This window comes from Leucopleurus acutus (assembly GCF_964270905.1).
Source record: "Leucopleurus acutus genome assembly, chromosome: 2".
In the NCBI taxonomy this organism is placed as follows: domain Eukaryota; kingdom Metazoa; phylum Chordata; class Mammalia; order Artiodactyla; family Delphinidae; genus Leucopleurus; species Leucopleurus acutus.
In genome coordinates, this window is record NC_139143.1 from 16,435,902 (window position 1) to 16,453,880 (window position 17,979).

At 35.0% G+C, this 17,979-nt stretch overlaps 1 protein-coding gene across 5 annotated transcripts in view; it reads right to left on the reverse strand.

The window, feature by feature from the left end:
- The window catches only part of GPATCH2 (G-patch domain containing 2), a 174,217-nt gene that overhangs the window by 72,454 nt on the left and 83,784 nt on the right, over nt 1-17,979 (reverse strand). For all 5 annotated transcript variants that reach the window (XR_014326826.1, XM_082857831.1, XM_082857832.1 and 2 more), the window contains exon 6: nt 806-873. Coding sequence is in view for 4 of the 5 variants with exons in the window: in XM_082857831.1 (XP_082713957.1) it covers nt 806-873 (68 nt within the window). In the remaining variant the exon portion in view is untranslated. The remainder of the gene's footprint in view (nt 1-805; nt 874-17,979) is intronic.

A 17,979-nucleotide genomic window follows, 5' to 3' on the forward strand; every position in this document is an offset into this window, starting at 1 on the left:
GCTTTATATTGGATATATTGGATTATATATATATATATATATATTGGATATATTGGATAAAAAGTAGATTTAAAAAATAGAACCTAATGGGTCCTAATATAATTGTTTTCCAGAAAAAATTCATTCAATAATTAATTCATATCGTTCCATACTTTAATGGTCTTTCTCAAGTGCAACCAGCTTCATAGGAGACACATGGTATTGAGCCAAAATACACAAATTATTTCAGGTTTTCCAACAAAGATGTATTTAGAAATAGAATTAGCACCTAGAAATTCACCCCATAACTCACCAAGCCACAGCTTTACTTTTTTGGAGTTATCTAGTAAATTAGTCTCTTCCTTTTGTTGCTAAATGCAAATACTTTCTGGTCCCATCACAGCTCATGCTGGACAGGAGAAGAGGGTAGAGAATTCATGAGGAAAAGACTCACTCTTCATTTCAGTACCTTAGAAAGGGTTGTAGAAGGAAGGAAGTGAGGATGGATGAGTCGAAGGAGAGCTTGATGCTACTTAATGTAATGAAAATTTAAACGCTTTGAGATAATCTTATATATGACTTTCAGTAACACGTGAATTTCAAATTCTATTGCAAGTAAAATAAAAGAATGATTACTTAAAAACTTTATATTTCTGTCATGGGTTTCATTTAAATTGTTCTTGGACTACTGTCCTTGGTATATGATGTTTACTCTTTTATAAGACAGACTTAAATTGAACCACCTTTACTAGCAATAGCTACCAATTTCCCAAAAGAAAGATACAGAATAGCCCAACAAGATTATACAAATACCATGCATACTCACTCATGGTGATGAGAATCTGGGGAAAAGTGAACCATTCTCTTGTTACTGACTGGGCCAGGAGTGGTCACCTGAAAGGAGATTTAAAACCAAAAACAGGTCACCATTGAGTGTGTAAAAAGGCAGTGAATAACAGGGATGTTTTCATTTGAGGACATCCACTCTGAAATGGAGAATATAACGATTCTCAAAACCTAAGACACACATGCATGGACCAAAAGATACTTTAATTCCTGGTAACAATGTGCTATTTGTTTTAGTCTAGCATAGTTCCTCAGCTAGAATTTTAAGACTATTTAAAAAGTACCTTCATAACAGAAAAAAAAAATCTTTCTTAAGAACTAGACCACTGACTCTCATTTCCAAATACTGTACAACTGCAAATATATTTAACTGTATATAAAAAAAGGTTTACTTAATTAGATTAGTGTTGAGAAGATGATATTTCCTAGGACCAACATGTTTGTAGTTAACTCCTAAATGTAAATAACATGTATTATAATGCACACATTTTAAATGCATACAAATTAGGGGTTTGGGATTAAACTATACTCACTACTGTATATAAAATAGATAAGCAACAAGGACCTGCTGTATAGCACAGGGCACTATATTCATTATCTTGTAATAACCTAGAATGAAAAAGAATCTGAAAAAGAATATATACATATATATATGTATAACTGAATCACTTTGCTGTATATCTGAAACTAACACAACATTGTAAATCAACTGTACTTCAGAAAAAATGCATACAAAGACTTAAGTCAAGGAAGTAGTGAGTAGTCCTTTTTATAGTTTTCCCATAAAGTTAGGAATTATTTGTGTATTTACATAGAACAAAATGTAATTTCACTTAAGAGAAAACATTTTATTCCTTTATTTCTAAATCAAATTAAAAAGCTGAGAAAGAATTCAAGGTTCAACTTTTTTGATATTGCAAGCTATTCCCCTTTTTAAAGAAAATGTCACAACTTTCCTATCCTATAGCGGGTTCTCAACGGGAACATAAAAACAGCATGAATCCACCATCACAACTGATGAAACATAAACTGACAGCAAAAGGCTTTACATTATGCTCCGCTGTATTAAAAAAAAAATCCCTCTGTAATTATAGAAGTGCTACTTAACGTATAGAATCCAAAAAGGCATGATGAGGCAACAAATACCCCTCAGAAGAAACGAACATTTTCAAAAATGTTATTTTGTCTTGTATCAGTTGGGTAATGTGGATGCCAGCACACACTGAAACTCTAAGAAATGCAAATATTGCAAATGTGCACAGATGATGACATTAATAACCCTATGGTTTGAGCACCACAGGTAAACGTGTGGCTCAACTCCAGGACTACATCCTGCATTCATCTCAAAATGAGGTTTTCATGCTATTCCAGTGGGTAACCCTGGAATATAGTAATCCATTTTCTACACAGTGGCTATGAGAAAAGCCGACTGCGCCTATGTCATGCTTTGTTAGAGGTTCATGATCACACTATCTCATGGTGGACCTGACACTTTTATTCAGTTTACAGTATGTTCTATGTACAGGCAACTTATTTCCTTTGCCAGGGCTGCTGACAACCTTTTCCACACTGTATTAATCTTGTTTACTGACTTTATCTTGGTACAAATATCAGAAAACTGAACTTTTTATCTCAGAGAAAGAATAAACAAAGTGTTGACAGAAGCAGAAGCTATTTTCAGGGCTAAAATTGCTTGTTTACCTGCAGCTATACTTATGGAAAAATGTTTAAGTCTTGCTCTGGCTTGAAATACGTAATCTGAAATTTAATAAATGAAGAAATTTCACATATACCCATGTGATAAATTGCCTGATGAAAACAATGCAACTGAATACAACAAAACAGAATTTATAACTAATATATACCACAATACAAATGTAAGCTTTCAATCTAGTCAGAAATAATCATACTATGTATTTCTCAGAAATCATATACAGAAACTATAAGCTCAATTCAATTGCTGTAAATAACTCACAGAAGATTTACAATATCAAATGTAGATATTTAAATGACTCTACATATTTACCTAGTACATGGCCCTTTTTAAAAAAAAAAGAGGTGAATATCCTTCACTGTTATTTCAAGTCAATTTTGGTTTTACTTTTAAAGATATGTAAAGAGGCATAATTTAGAACTTTTTAAATGAAATAAAGAAACACTGAGATCCATCCATGATGATCTTAGGGTCAATGATACTGGCCTGCCTCAAGAGTAAACTATTCTAACAACAGGAATCTTTTGCAACTTTAGTGACTAGACATGCTTACCAAAAATCTGAGGGTGAGATCTTAGTATAGAATTCAGCTTATGGAAATCAGGGCTATACTGGAGTTTCAGTGTTTTTTAAACTTGAAAACATGTATTTAATATGATTGATTATTAGTAGATACTTCAAAGAATTATAAAATGTCAAGAAACATTCTTATAGAATTCTTCCTAAAAATTTATAATTCGGGGTTAATCTTTCTAAAAATAAAATGAAGCAACTTAAAATATCAGGTCAAAGTATTAATTTCTAGTAAATGATTAAGTATGGTGATTATTTTATTCTCCAAAAAATATGCCTTCCAGGTATTACAGAAATGTCTTAGAAAGAAATCACAAATTAAAAAAAAATCATAACTCTTTAAATATCCCATAAGATATTCATGTTGTAAAAGTTATTTGTTAGAAAAAGTAGATTTTATTTCAAAAGGTCAGATAAGAAACAGGTATTCTGTTCTTCATGAGAAATAGTATCTCCACAATCCAATTCTTGTTATTTGTTAAAACTCTGGAAACAATCTTTTATATAATTAGCCAATATTTGCTGATAAGAATCTTAAACATCACACTATATGCCCTGAATTTTTATGATTCATTTGTTAAATATTACTACGTCAATAGTGACTACAATCCTAAATAAAGTAGGCATATTTCTTTTCAGTATCTATGTTTATTATGCAAATTATTAAATTAAAAAAATAAACTCAAAGTTAGATAGGAATGAATGGTCTCTGGATAGCATAGTGTTTATGTCAACTTCTGGCCTTACTAGATTGTGAAATAAACTATAATGCTAAAAGATCACATGGATCTCAGTTTTTACTATTGTTATTTACAATCAAGTTAGCAACCTTAGAAAATCAGAAATGTAGTAGTTACTAGACGAAAACTTAATAACAGCTGTACAAGTACCACTATCAAAATTCATAAGGTCAATAAGTACCAATATAAGGGAAATTGAGCCAAATGATTTCAATGACAAAATATCTTTAGCAGTTTTATTAGATACATTAAAAGAAATTTCTTATTTTTTCTATCACTGACTTACCAACACTGATTTTATGACTTTCCTTCAAAGATAGACAGAACAGTTGGTTTTATACCTCATTTTCACTTTGTTATTATTACCAAACCCACTGCATCTCATCCCATTCTTCTATAATTAGATGGTTGAATGAACTACTTCCCATATCAGGTAAACTTACCCGAGACATAACGATCTTATGAGATTAATAATGAGTTTGTTCAACATGAATGATATCCTACTTATGTTCTCAATGAATAAGATTCCTTCTATAAATTCAGGAGATGTTATGTCTCCATAGAAGCACAAGAAACCATCATCCTTTCTTCTCTGCCTCTAGTAGAGCCATTGTCCTCCAACTTTTCTCTCACTTACAATTATATTTTGCTTTCCAAATGCTATTCTGCTTCAGTGCCTACACTGACAAACACTTAGGGTGGCAGGCTGCCATTCAAAAGAAGGCCTTTCAGTTTTGTGAGAACTGGTCAATCAAATCCGCCCGGCCTCCAGGCTACAGCGAGACATTGTCTGAGCCTCCCTGCCAGTTTGTCAAGACCCAGAAGCTTCCTGCTTCTCTAAGGACCATTATTAATTTGACTCAACTTCTCTGAAGAAAGAAACAAGCCTTTAAAATTTAGAAGGCTCTGCATGAAGGCCCCCCACCCCCGGTACATTCAATAAATGTGTCAGTCAAATATATGTGACAGATATTAAGGAAAACAACTCAACAGCAAGAGGCTTAAAAATAGGACTTTAAACCCTGGGGGTAAGAAGTAAGGAAAGGAAAGCAAAGAGGTGGAAGGAAACTAACTTACTATAGTTGCTAGTCTATACATTATCTTCATTTAAAAACAAGCCCAAGAAAATCATATTCTAAATGTTTTGCAATAGTTGATTTTAATTAATAGTTGTTAAATGAATGTGTATAATGTCTATCTTTTAATCACATACAGAAGAATGAAGAAAGGCTCTCCAGAAGTATTTCAAATGAGGGCACCTGAGTTTACATAAGTGTTCTAAAAATTTGGTACAAGATAGTTGGGAGAATGAATAAAATATTTCATTGTGTCACCTATTCTCATATATAATATTACAGAATGGTCACGATTCACAAAAGGCACAATTTATTTGGGGATGGAAAGCATTCAAGAAAATAACATTAGAATTACTTCTAAAACAACATACAAAAAAGTAGAAATTACTTTTCATGCTTTGCAACATGTCGATTTTCTCATTCCAGAGCCATCCATAGCTCCACACTGAAAGCAAAATTAAAACGAATGAGAAATGCATTTGAAGCCCTCTCTAATCTCATCCCTGCTTTCCACTGTGATCCTTCTCTCCAGCTCCTGATGCAGTAGTTGATTGTTCCTTGCTCTAAACCCCAAACTGCTCTGCTTGATACAATTCAACAAATATTTACTAGTTACCTATTGTGTATATAAAATCATGCTTAAATTTACTATATAATGAGTGGTATATTGTTCCCATTCAGTTGGGTGACTTTAGTTGTATCGTTACATTGATTGTTACATTGATTAGTTATATTGTTACAAATATTACTAATCTTTTTTATATAATGATAAAGTTCTGTGTTAAGGGACCCCTCTAATTCCAAGGTGGGTTTTTTTGTTTGTTTGTTTGTTTTAAAGAAAGAAAGATCAGTAAATAATTCATGTGCTAATGTTTGGGATTTTATAAAATCTAATAACATTACAGAAAGATGTACTAAGTTCTCATCATTATTCATATCTTTAAGTATACCAATATTCATAAACAATCTTGCTCTTATCAGCAGAGCTCACCCTGGTAAGATTTTAGGGGAAAAAAACCTCTTTTTAGGATCTATGCAGCATCTACTATTCATAGCCTTCATGTTATCTAAATTATATTGTAGTAGATGTGAGACAGTGAGTGAATCTGATGACTTTTACCTGGGTGTCAAGGTTAAAGATTCCACATTGTTCCATTATACTTTTACTATGCAATTTTTAACCCTTCTTGGAAGGATGTAAGCATGAACAACCCAACAATAAAAGTGTGATAATGACTACCCATGACACATCAAGAATTAATACAATTTGTAGAAATATTTTTGTGATTAATGATGACACTCCTATTCTTTATCAGTCTTTCCTGCTTATAAGGTAAGTTTTCACAGGCAAGACGGCTAAAGTGAATAGACATCATTATCCTCAAACACTAGATGAAGAAACTAACACCCACTGAGGTTGGGGCACATCGCACCCAGATTACAAAGACTAAAAACAGAGCTAGATTTGAACGTACGTTGTTCTATCAGAATTTACTAAGTTTCCCCTACAGGGGATCACACAAAGGAGACAATACATCAAAACAAGTGTTTTTTGTATTTGGGGATTTGCCACAGGAGATGCTGTCTTGAATCTAGACTACACTCTTGGAAAATCTTCAGCCTAGAAATATACATTCAAGGACATTCTGGTCTTTACTTGTAACTTCAGGGTAACCTACAGGGCTATTATAAATATAGGCAAGACTGAGCATGGCAGCTCAAACAGGGTTGTCAGCCCATGTTATGGAGAGACTAACAAGAATAACAAATGGCTCCACCGCTAGTCATTACAGGCAAAGTAGTAAAAGAAATTTAAAAATCGCACTAGAGAGGAGTAAACATTTCATGATGAGAATATGTGAAGAAACTTGGAAAATTTGAGAACTTGGACTATTTTTTTCCTTCAAAAGCGGATTAACAATGTAAATGTGAGATTACACCTTCAAACCAGGAAGGTTTTATAAAGAATCAAAAAATCACAGGAAATAAAGCACAGAGAAGCACAAGGCTATCCTTTCAATTGAGGATTACCCTTTCTGGCAGGAAGCGTATGAGTCAAAGGGAAGATGCTAACCTTTTAGCTGCCAGTATCACATGAAGTAGTGACTGAAGACAGACTTCAGGTAATCTGGAAGTAATCTTAGTACATTTTCAAGTAATAGCACATATATCTCTTTAAAAGAATTCTCAAAATGCGAATTATACTAAGCTGATAGAGGTGTGGAAATATACACACATACATATGTGTATATATATATATATATATGACAACATTAGCAATTCTTCTATTTTCATTCTAACACTAAACAATATAATTGTTTTAAATCTTCTCTTTAAACAGTTTTTTCCTAGTTAAAATAAGTCAGCATTAATAATTAAGAATTTAGAATTATTGGCCTATTAGAATAATAATACTTCTAATTATTAAGTGCATAAATTCTCATTTCTGGCCTACAAAATAATGAATGATCTAAATGTTTTAATAGAAAGATTAATCACTACATAATTAAAATACAAATACAGCAACAATTTTTTTTTCTCACGACTCCACGGTAATTTTTCTTTTTTTTTTTTGAGTAAGGAACTAAAAATTAACCAGCTCGGAATGATGGCCAATAGTGATTAAAGAAAGAGTTTCACTTTGCCATCCAGTTTTAGTAGCAAGCTGTGAGTGGCCTCTGCTGGCTGACCAAAGCCTTCTTAAATCACTCATTCATGATGCTTGCAATACCATAGGCTTCAAGAAAATAAGGATAGGTCCACAGATGTTTATACAAAATCCATTGTGCATAAAGATCTGCCTTTTATAAGAGTAAATGCCAAAGTAATAAACAAAATGTGCACAAGATGGTGTAAAAAACTTTATAATCTCATCCCACGGCAACATACTTAGATTATACTCCAAATCTATACATCTTCTAAAATTTGAATTTATAAGCCATAAGAATATGAATGTAGATTATCTTACTCAATTCACATCAAGCAATTCACACCTACATTTAAAAATAAGCATTTTCTTGAGGTTCATTTTACACACATACACACAAACCTTTTCTCAAAATTAAGTGTATTGTATAATGCAGGGAAATGCAAAGAAAGACTGAAATAAAAACCTTTTAAACAATTAGTGATTTAAAAAGGCATTAACATTTTATATGATGGTTTACGAAGATACTAGCCAGAAACACAGTAAAGCAAAACAATTTGAAAGATTTCTAGATTATTGTACCCCTGTTTGGGTAGAAGTAACTTTATATTCAAAACTTAAAATTGCAATGAGGAAGTTGAAACCTTACTAGTAGTAGGTTATGTTAATTTAGTAATCATAATAGAGAAGAAAAAAGTTTCCTTTTTTTTCTCAGCAGCTTTCTATTAATAAAAACCTCCTGTGCATTATAGAATTTGTGCTTTTTAAATTTATCTATTTAAACATACCATTATATATGATTCTCTTCATACTCTACCCAATCTATCCACTTAAAATATACCCCATTATCAAATATGCCTAATGCTGTCAAAAGGTGACTACATTTACTTTAAAAAGTTATTGTTCTCACTTGTGACAATACTCCAGTATATTTCAACCCTCATTTCAGAATTCAGTCCCATTATCTTGCCTGCTCAAAAAATTGTTCACAGGGTTAGCTAGCTGACATATTAGATAACCCTCTATCTCACCAGACACCGCTGGGATATGACACACTGACCCACTGTAAGCCCTTATTATTAGCCTGAAATATATAGCACGTAATGCAGCTCCTGCCAGGGAATTTGTTTATAAAAATCCCTTTATCTCCCCGGACATTCATAACGCTTTTAAAAATAATGTTCAACTATTTAAAGAAATTTCAAACAACAAATAAAAATTCTAATGGATGTTTTGAAGCCTATCCTCCCATCTCTTGCAATTCTGCAGAAGCTTAAAAAAGCAAAAAAAAGGGAGTCACATATACAGAAAATAGAAACTAGAAAGTGTTTCCTTCTTCAAGCTTATGTATACAGAGTCTATTATATAAAGAAGAGACTTAAAAAACAAAAAAGATGCTTAATAATTCCCATTCCTAATGAGAATTATAACACATTTGAAAAGCTTGGTACATGTAAAAATAATTTTTTTTTTTTCGTAGTATAAGAGGTCGGGGGTAACATGGCAGTGAAGGTGATTATGATAATCAGCAAACACGACTGATAAAGTAAAAAATCATTAAGATAGCTTTTTGAACAAAAATCCTACCACATACATTAAAAAATTTACTTTAGGAATATAAGCAGACTAGGAAAACTTTTCAGTGCTTAGTTATAAACTACTTAAATTATTCTGATACTGGAAGACATGATCAACATTTCAGGAGCTAAAATTACTTTCTTTCCACATTAATTATTTGATAATTTATCACACCATTATCAGTGGTGCATATGCCCTTTTGAATTGCGTGGTTTTTTAAATTGTTTTTAAAAACTAGCTTATTTCTTTCTACCTTAAGCTGACATGATGTTATATGGAATTTTAATTTATATCAAAAGAGAAAAATTACAGCTGGTTTTTATATTTAAAAGATTGCCTCTAAGAATAGCAAGGATACACTGATGGTAATTTATAAGAAAAACGCTGATAGTCTCCACATTTAAAAACTGATTACCTTAATATGGTTTATATTTAGCAAATAAAACACTTAAGATATTATATTCTACAAGCTGTTCTCCTTAAGCAAAGATGCAGGCAACCACCCAGTCTCGTGTAATGCAGTTCTGATTATTATACTGTTAATTGCACTAAAACATGTCTATAACTTAAAAAACAAACCCGCGTAACTGTGACTTGAGAGGAGAAGAAAAAAGATCACAACTACAAGCATATGCAAACTATTCTTTAAGGTATGTATAAATGAGTGAATGAATTAATTAAAAACAAATCAAATATTAGTTAAAGATAACAGAATATCTCAGGATCTTACATACTATCTTTCTCAATGAATGGCTACACAAATCACAAATAATAACCTGTAACCTTCAATATCCTCTGGCCAATATATATTTCGAGTAAAAAAATCACATAGTCAGACCCTCATATCTGGGGGACATTTGTTAGTAGAATTAGCTTTAAATTGAAAGAAGTAAATATCTAGCTTAACTCTGGTTGCATCATAAAATCAATCAGACAGCCAGAGATGGTCATGTGAGGTAAGGTCTGGCCAATAAGAAGTATGTCAGTCACTGGGTGGAGCTTCTAAGGAAAATTCTTTCAATGGGATTTACTAGCTGCCATGTACTTTGTGCCCTTCTTTGTACTTCAGGTTGCCCGGGATGCAGGCAACAACATCCATTTTTTTGACCAGCAGTGAAAGATCAAAAGAATCAAAGGTTTCCACCCTGCCATCCTTTATCTGGATAACAAAGCCATCAAATGTCTTCTCATGACATGAAGAAGAAACAAAGCAAAACACTCTTTCGTTCAAGACACCATTATTTGGGCATTTTGTTACATGCACCGAGCCCAATCCCTAATTAATAATAATAAAAGTAATACTGCTGATTGTATTCATTAAATGCTACCTTTATTCTTAAAACAAAACAAAACAAATCAAACAAAAAATACATGCCGTTCAGTGGGTCAGGAATCCACAAGAGAAGAGTTATTGAATATCTATTCTACACGCCCAGTACTCTGCTAAGTGCTATAGAAGATACTAAAGGACTGCATAATACAAACCCTGCTAGCTAATATGTTACAAACTCAAAATATATAAACCAATAAAGATGAAACAACCACTAAACTGTGTGCATTTAGTTATAACTGCAATAGCAGTTCGAACAAGAGAAATTGTTGAAGCCCGACTTAGCACATGAGTTTTTTGGCAGAGAGACTAAAGGTGAGTGCTAGAAATGGGAAGAATTTAAACTGATGGAAGGAGGGAAATTATATGCTAAACACGGATACGAGGTGTGGATCAAAAGAGTATTTAGACTGAAAATGAAGAAGCCCAGCTAGAGCAGAAGTCTGACGGAAATAAAAGCTGGATAGGTAATAAAGTTTCAGAAATCTAGGAATTTGGTTCATTCCGTAAAATAGTCTATGTTCGAGTCTCCACAGATTGAGCTAGAACATCCTGACTAGCTGATATTGTCGGAGTCCAGTAAGAAAAGGGTGCCTCATGGGGTTAGCAGATGTTAAGCTATTATATATAGGATGGATAAACAACAAGGTCCTACTATATAGCACAGAGAACTATATTCAATATCCTATGGTAAACCATAATGGAAAAGAGTATAAAAAAAAAGAATGTATCTATCCATATAACTGAATCACTTTACTATACAGTGGAAGTTAATACAACACTGTAAATCAACTATATTTCAATAAAAATAAACAAATAAATGGTACAACCAAAAAAGAAAAGAAAAGGGTGCCTCAAATCAAAATAATAAAAAGAAACAAAAGAGGAGGTATTTTCATATTTTAAGTTGCTGTATTTTCACCTTCAGTAAATCCCAATCCCTGTTGCTTCTGGGTTCCTAGGATCAAGAGCCTGTGAGCTGCAAGAACAGTTTCCTCTACCTGCAGCATGAAGACGCAAGCCCTTCTGCCAGTGATGGCTGGGCCTTGAGGCTCCTGCCTTCCCACCCTTGCAGAGCATGGAAAGGAGAACTGAGGCTGAAGTAGGGGGTAAGACGGAAACCACGGTTCGAACTGCCCCCACTCATGTAGGGTAAAGTGGGGGGTAAGAGCAGACAAGCATGGGGGAACCGAGGAATATCTGCTTAGCTCCGGCACAGCTGGTAAGGAGGCAAGTCTCCAGCAGAGGCCCACATTTGAGTTGGCACTCTGCCCGAACTGGCACAGAAGTAGAAAGCTGCGTTGGTGGAAGGAGGGAGCTAGATGGATAGCCTGAGAGAAGGCGACTGGTTCCCCATGGACTGAGTGTGCTAGACAGGTGATCCAGGAGTTTGGGTAAACTAATGGGGGGGGCGGGACCAGGGGATGAGCAGTCTTGGGACCTAAAGAAGCACAGAGACTTGGAGATCAGAGACAAATGGCTGGAATGCATGGGCTTTGGTAATGGGTACCAGCATGGTACCTCCAAACGCCAAACAGGACCAGACTTATACAAGTGAATGAGGTGCCTGTGTTCAGATCACAACAGCTAGACGGACATCAGCAAGGACCAAAGTGTACTGCATTGACAGGAGGACGATGCATGGACCAAAGGTAATCTTCTCCATGACCCCAAGGGCACATAAACTCCCTACTGCCTCTTGGAGAGAAGCAGATGGGAGGGGGAAAAGAAATGCAAGACCAAGCATTTGTTAGAAACAGACCTGATACTGAGATACAGTAATGGGCAAATCCGTTTCACTTCCTGACTCCTGCATCCCCACCCACACGCTCCTTCCCCACACCCAGTACTAATAAGTGGAAACTCACGAGAAATATCAAATGGAGTAAATAAAGGTGCTCCATTTTCTTTGGCCCAAGTATTAAACTTCTGCCCCACTGGCCTTACAAACTGACATCAACCCTTTAAATATACTCATGAATAGAAGAATTATCCTTACACTAGAATAGATGAAAATCTTTCTGTGTGATCCATAAGCAAGTAATAAAGCATTAAGTACTTGACTAGTTTAAGCTTTCTCACTATTTTATAGCAAAATTCCACGTAACGTATTATATTTTTCAGTCTGCAGGTTACAAAATCAATTGTGGCCAAAACATCACCTTTATAATAAGATTAGAAAACAAAGCAATATGAAGTCTTATCAGTAATTCTTGCTGTCCGATGCACTGGTCACAATGGGGTATATCATCCACAAGGTTTTAAAATAATAAACTAGAATTTATGGATTTCATCAATTTTCTCTTTTTCTCCAGTATAGAGTAGTTCTTAGGAGCAGAACGTCATCATGATTAAAAGTATGGGGTATGAAGCCAGATGGCCTGGGTCTAAAGCCTGATTCCTCCATGTTTCAGCTCTATGACTGCTTTAACTTCCTCATCTGTAAAATGGGTATGAAAGTAGTACCCATTTTATAGAGCTATTACGAGAATTAAATGAGATAATCTTTAAAACACATAGATCAGTATCTCGTAACTATCATCATTTGTATTAATTGTCTCAAGGTCTAATGCAAGATACAATCTCAATAATAAGATGACACAATAAATATTACAATAGACGTAAGCAAGAATAAGGAGCTTTTGTAGGATTGCTGGGAGTTGGGAGCAAGGAGGGTGTGCATGCAGGGTGTGCATGCAGGGGGATGGTGCAACTGAAGATGTTTATTATTGGCAGCATCAATCACTCTTTTCAGTGAATTACTTGAAACAACAGAGCAATTGTTTCTCACGAGCATATAGGAAATGCCGATACATGTTTAATATACAAAACACGTCAAATTATAAAGAAGAGTTACTTTACAAATTAAGTGAAAACCACAAGGTAGCCAGTCTAAATCACAAAATTTAATTCAGTAATTTCCACAAAGACATTATTAGTGACTACATAAGCTGGTGCTTTTCTGATGCTTTTCAACTAGCGAAAAGGTCATGAGTTTAAATAGAGTTAAATATCTTATCTATAATAATGGTCCATAAATTGAATGTTTTATAGCTGATTTGCTGTTTTTGGCCGATTCTAAGGGCCTGAAGGAAACCCGAACTGGCAACCGGCAAACCATTTGAACTCGTGTTATTAAAGTAATAAAGGGAATGCATCTCTTCCCATGCTCCAATTCAAACACACACACACACACACACACACACACGGATTCTTCAATCCACATACAACAGAAGTAATTTCTCTCTCTACTTGGAATACCTGTGTTTCTTTGCATCTTTCTTATATCACTTAACAGACTGCATCATGTTAAAATTTACATGTTTATCTCCTCTACAAGAAAATACATTTCTGGAAAGCAGTGGCTACTGTCTAATTTACCATTGTGTCAGTCACCAACAGAACTTGGTATATTTGTCTCTACTGACCATTGTGTTGAATTAGTCAAAAGCATAAGTATTGTTCACTACAGCTGATTAGCATTTTTATGATAGTTATAAAACAACTTGGTATATATTCGGAAGAATTCACAAACAGGTTAAATACTATAATCTTTCAAACACCTGAATAGTTTGTCTTAGAAGCCATGTTGCCATCTCTATAACTAAAACCATTCTAATACCATTTCATAAAATTAAATAGTACAAAAACCAAAACTTGGTAGGAAGTATACAGAGAATCAACTGAAAAATGAATATAATTTACTAGGTGTTTTGCATAAAGAATAGTTCACAAGTTTTAAAATACAGAAAATGAAAGAGATGCTATTACTACCTTTAATGAATTCCTAGAACACTTTTACTCAAGTCGGTCAAAAGTAACAAAGAAAAAAGAATTCCAGAAAAAAGAAGTTATCTTCAATTACCTTCCTGGGGTAGCACACTATTAAAAGAATTCATAGACAGAAAGGAGGCGGTCAAGTATTAGCATATATTCCAAGAGTACGGCAGGATATGCTCTTAAACTCACTCTAGAAGGAAGCTATCCATAAAGTAATGGTGGCATCTAAGCATCAATATAACTAAAAGACTAGATACAACTAACTTCTTGAGTTGCCCCATGGTATTAACTATGAGCTCTATAGACATTAAACCACACCATGGAATCTGAAACAATATCTTCTCACATGGGTAGTTTGTGAAACACCGACATAAGGTCACTACAACCCAACTCTGCGGAACTGGCTACACAATTAGAATGCCTGCCGAGTAGCACACTCCACTGAAATGTGAACACCTCCAAATGCAGGGATACTTGCACTTGTTTTATTCTTTTCTTTTGTCTTTTCTTTTATTGTTTTTTTTCTTTCTCTGTGATGAACCCGGTATGTACTATGTAAATAGTATCCATTGTGATTGATATCACCAAACATTGATTGAGCACTTTCTAGGTGGCCCGAACTCTCAGAAGTTGCCTAGACAGTATTTCTAATGCTCACAATGCTGCAAGATTCTAATTATTATCTCAGGCTCATGAATGAGGCTTAGAGAGATGAAAAGAAACCACCTAAGACCACCTGCTTCACACATAGCAGAGCCAGTATTTTAGTCCAAAAATGTCTGGTTCCTTTACTCAATAAGAAAATATTGAGCCTTGACATTATTTTCCTGCTGAGTAAAGGAACCAGATATTTATATATAACTAACAACTAACTAACAAGGACCTACTGTACAGCACAGGGAACTCTGCAGTATCCTTTGATAACCTATATGAGAAAAGAATCTGAAAAAGAATGGATAGATGTATAACTAAATCATTTTGCTGTACACCCGAAATGAACACAAAGTTGTAAATCAACTCTACTCCAATAAAATTAAAATATGAAGGAGAAAGAAAGAAAATATTGAGCCTTTTCAGTGTGTCTTGGGTTGAGGAAGAGGAAATATACTGGTGAACAAAGCTGAGGAGGACCGGGTATTGATGGCATGGAAAGAAACACTGAACTAAAAACAAACAAATATACAAGAATGCAGTCAAATGCTCTGTGACCGCCTGGAGGGGTGGGATAGGGAGGGTGGGAGGGAGGGAGACGCAAGAGGGAAGAGATATGGGAACATATGTATATGTATAACTGATTCACTTTGTTATAAAGCAGAAACTAACACACCATTGTAAAGCAATTATACTCCAATAAAGATGGAAAAAATATATATATACAAGAATGCGATAGATTGCTGGTAAATTCTAAGAAGGAAATAAAGAAGGAGAAGGTGGTGGGGAAGTGGAACCCCAGCTGAGCTGAGTCCTGAGGGGCGAGATGGAGCAGTGAAGCCAAGGGGAGGAGAGGTGGGAACATCCCCAGTCAAAGGAAAGAGCACATATGGAGGCCCGGAAGCAGGGAAGAGATGTTCAAGGAGTAGAACAGAGGTCGGTGTGTCCAAGGACAGATGGTCTGGTGGAGATGGGAGAGCAGAAAGGAGCTAGAACACACTGTGTCTTCGTGACCTTAATTCTAAGACGTTGTGCTCATTTCTTTAGGCCAGCAGTTCTCAGCCTCTATATTCTTGAAAATGATTGAGGACTCCACAGAGCCTTTGTTTTATGGATATCTGCTGTACTGGAGTTGAAACTGCCTTAATTTTTAAATCCAAGAATCTATAACACACTGCTTGGAGACTGTGGAAAATACCACGATATACCCTTGAGAAAATGAAGTGAAAAAAGTCAAATAATATCTTAGTATTATTATGAAAACAGTTTTGCCCTTGTGGACCCCTTGAAGGAGTCCTGGGGATTCCCATGGGTCCCCAGACCACACTTTGAAAAGCAATGCTGTCTGCCATGGTTGTCCAAGGGTGGTCCCCAGGCCCACTGTATCAACATCACCTGGGAACCTGTCAGAAATGCAAATTCTCAGGCTTCAAGCCTCAAACTTACCGCCTGAGAACGTGTGGGAGGTGGAGCCCCACCATCTGGGTCTTATCAAGCCCTGCCAGTGATTCTGACGCTCACTGAGGTTTGAGGACCACTGTGCTATACCTTACTGAAGGAGGCAGGGCAACAGGGGAAAAACACCAGTGGGGAGGTCGTAAGAAATGCTTTCACAGCATGCAAAATTTGGTTGTCATAAGCATAAATGAAAAGCTTGAAACCAAATGCAGGAAAAGAAAAAATTAAAAACCCTGCGGCAAGATAGAGAATCAATAGAAGGGTAGTTTCTTTCTGAATAAAGGCATCAGACTGAGTGGAAACGGAAAAGGCCAAACTGGAAACCCTGACTGATTCTGCAAATATGTATGGCAGCAAATCCAAATGTCAATCTTCGTGGGTGGATAACACCAAAAGGGCTAGCGTGGAAATGTCGGTCTTGGGCATACGGACGCCCACAGATAATAAACAGTATCAAAGGTGCTGACCAAGACAATATATTTATGAAGAGAAAAAGCTACTTTTTATTGACTCATATCTCAGTTCTCACAAATACTTCTTCTTAAAAGAGAATAACGTCACATAACTTGGCAAGCCTTGTTTAGCAGTGCAGAGGAATGAGTTTGGTGACGCATATTAACATCTTAATGAATTCATTTAAAAACTGACACTATGTACCTTGGTTCCTTTCATTGTATCTTACATAAGTCCAATAATATTATTATGTACTTGTGTCCATAATGACATAAGGATCACCCTTTGGGCTCCCAGCAACCTCTCTATATCCTAAGCACTGTACTTACATCATTTATTACATTGTGTTTTAATTAGCTGCTTACTTATCTAACCCTCCCACAGACTATAAGCGTCTAGGGACTAGGAATCATGTCTTATTCAACTTTGTTTCTCCCCCACACTGCATAATGTCTGGTACATGGTAGATAAAAAATGAAACAGTATTAACTTATTGATTTAAGTATTTATGTTTTACCTGGACACCTACATGAAAATCTCAAACAAAGGCCACAGCTGATATTTTAATTGCTTTGAATCACATATAACAGAATCCTATGTACACATGTTTTCAGTAAGCTCTTGCTTATTGAATACAGATATATATCTTTTGTAAACGACAGTGGGAATAAAACATAATTAGTGGGAAAACTCAACGTGCTCTTTTAACTATATATGGAAATATTTCAATGAACACAAAGTAAGATCTATCAAAAAGATTCTTACACATCTTACAGTGGATTTTCCTCTCGCCATATTAAAAGAAAAAAAATTCTACACCACTTGCATTTTGAAAATGTAGGAGCAGCCATAAAAACATGAGCGAGCATTACTCAATTCTCAAATCAGAAACCTCAGACCGCAAGTTAAAAAGATTATTAACTGGGCGGATTCTTAGCTTTATAACTAAAAACTACTCATGTCCTTTCTAGTGATCAGGACCTCAATGGTCCATATGAAACAAGGCCACATTTCATACTCAGAATGAAATTCTGCTTTAAACTGCTTCTTCTGCTTATTAAACTATTGATAATCTGTGAAAAAAATTCAGGATATCTAAAGAAAATAAGAGCTCACAACTGGTACCCTCTATGCCCACCACCACCTGCACTAAG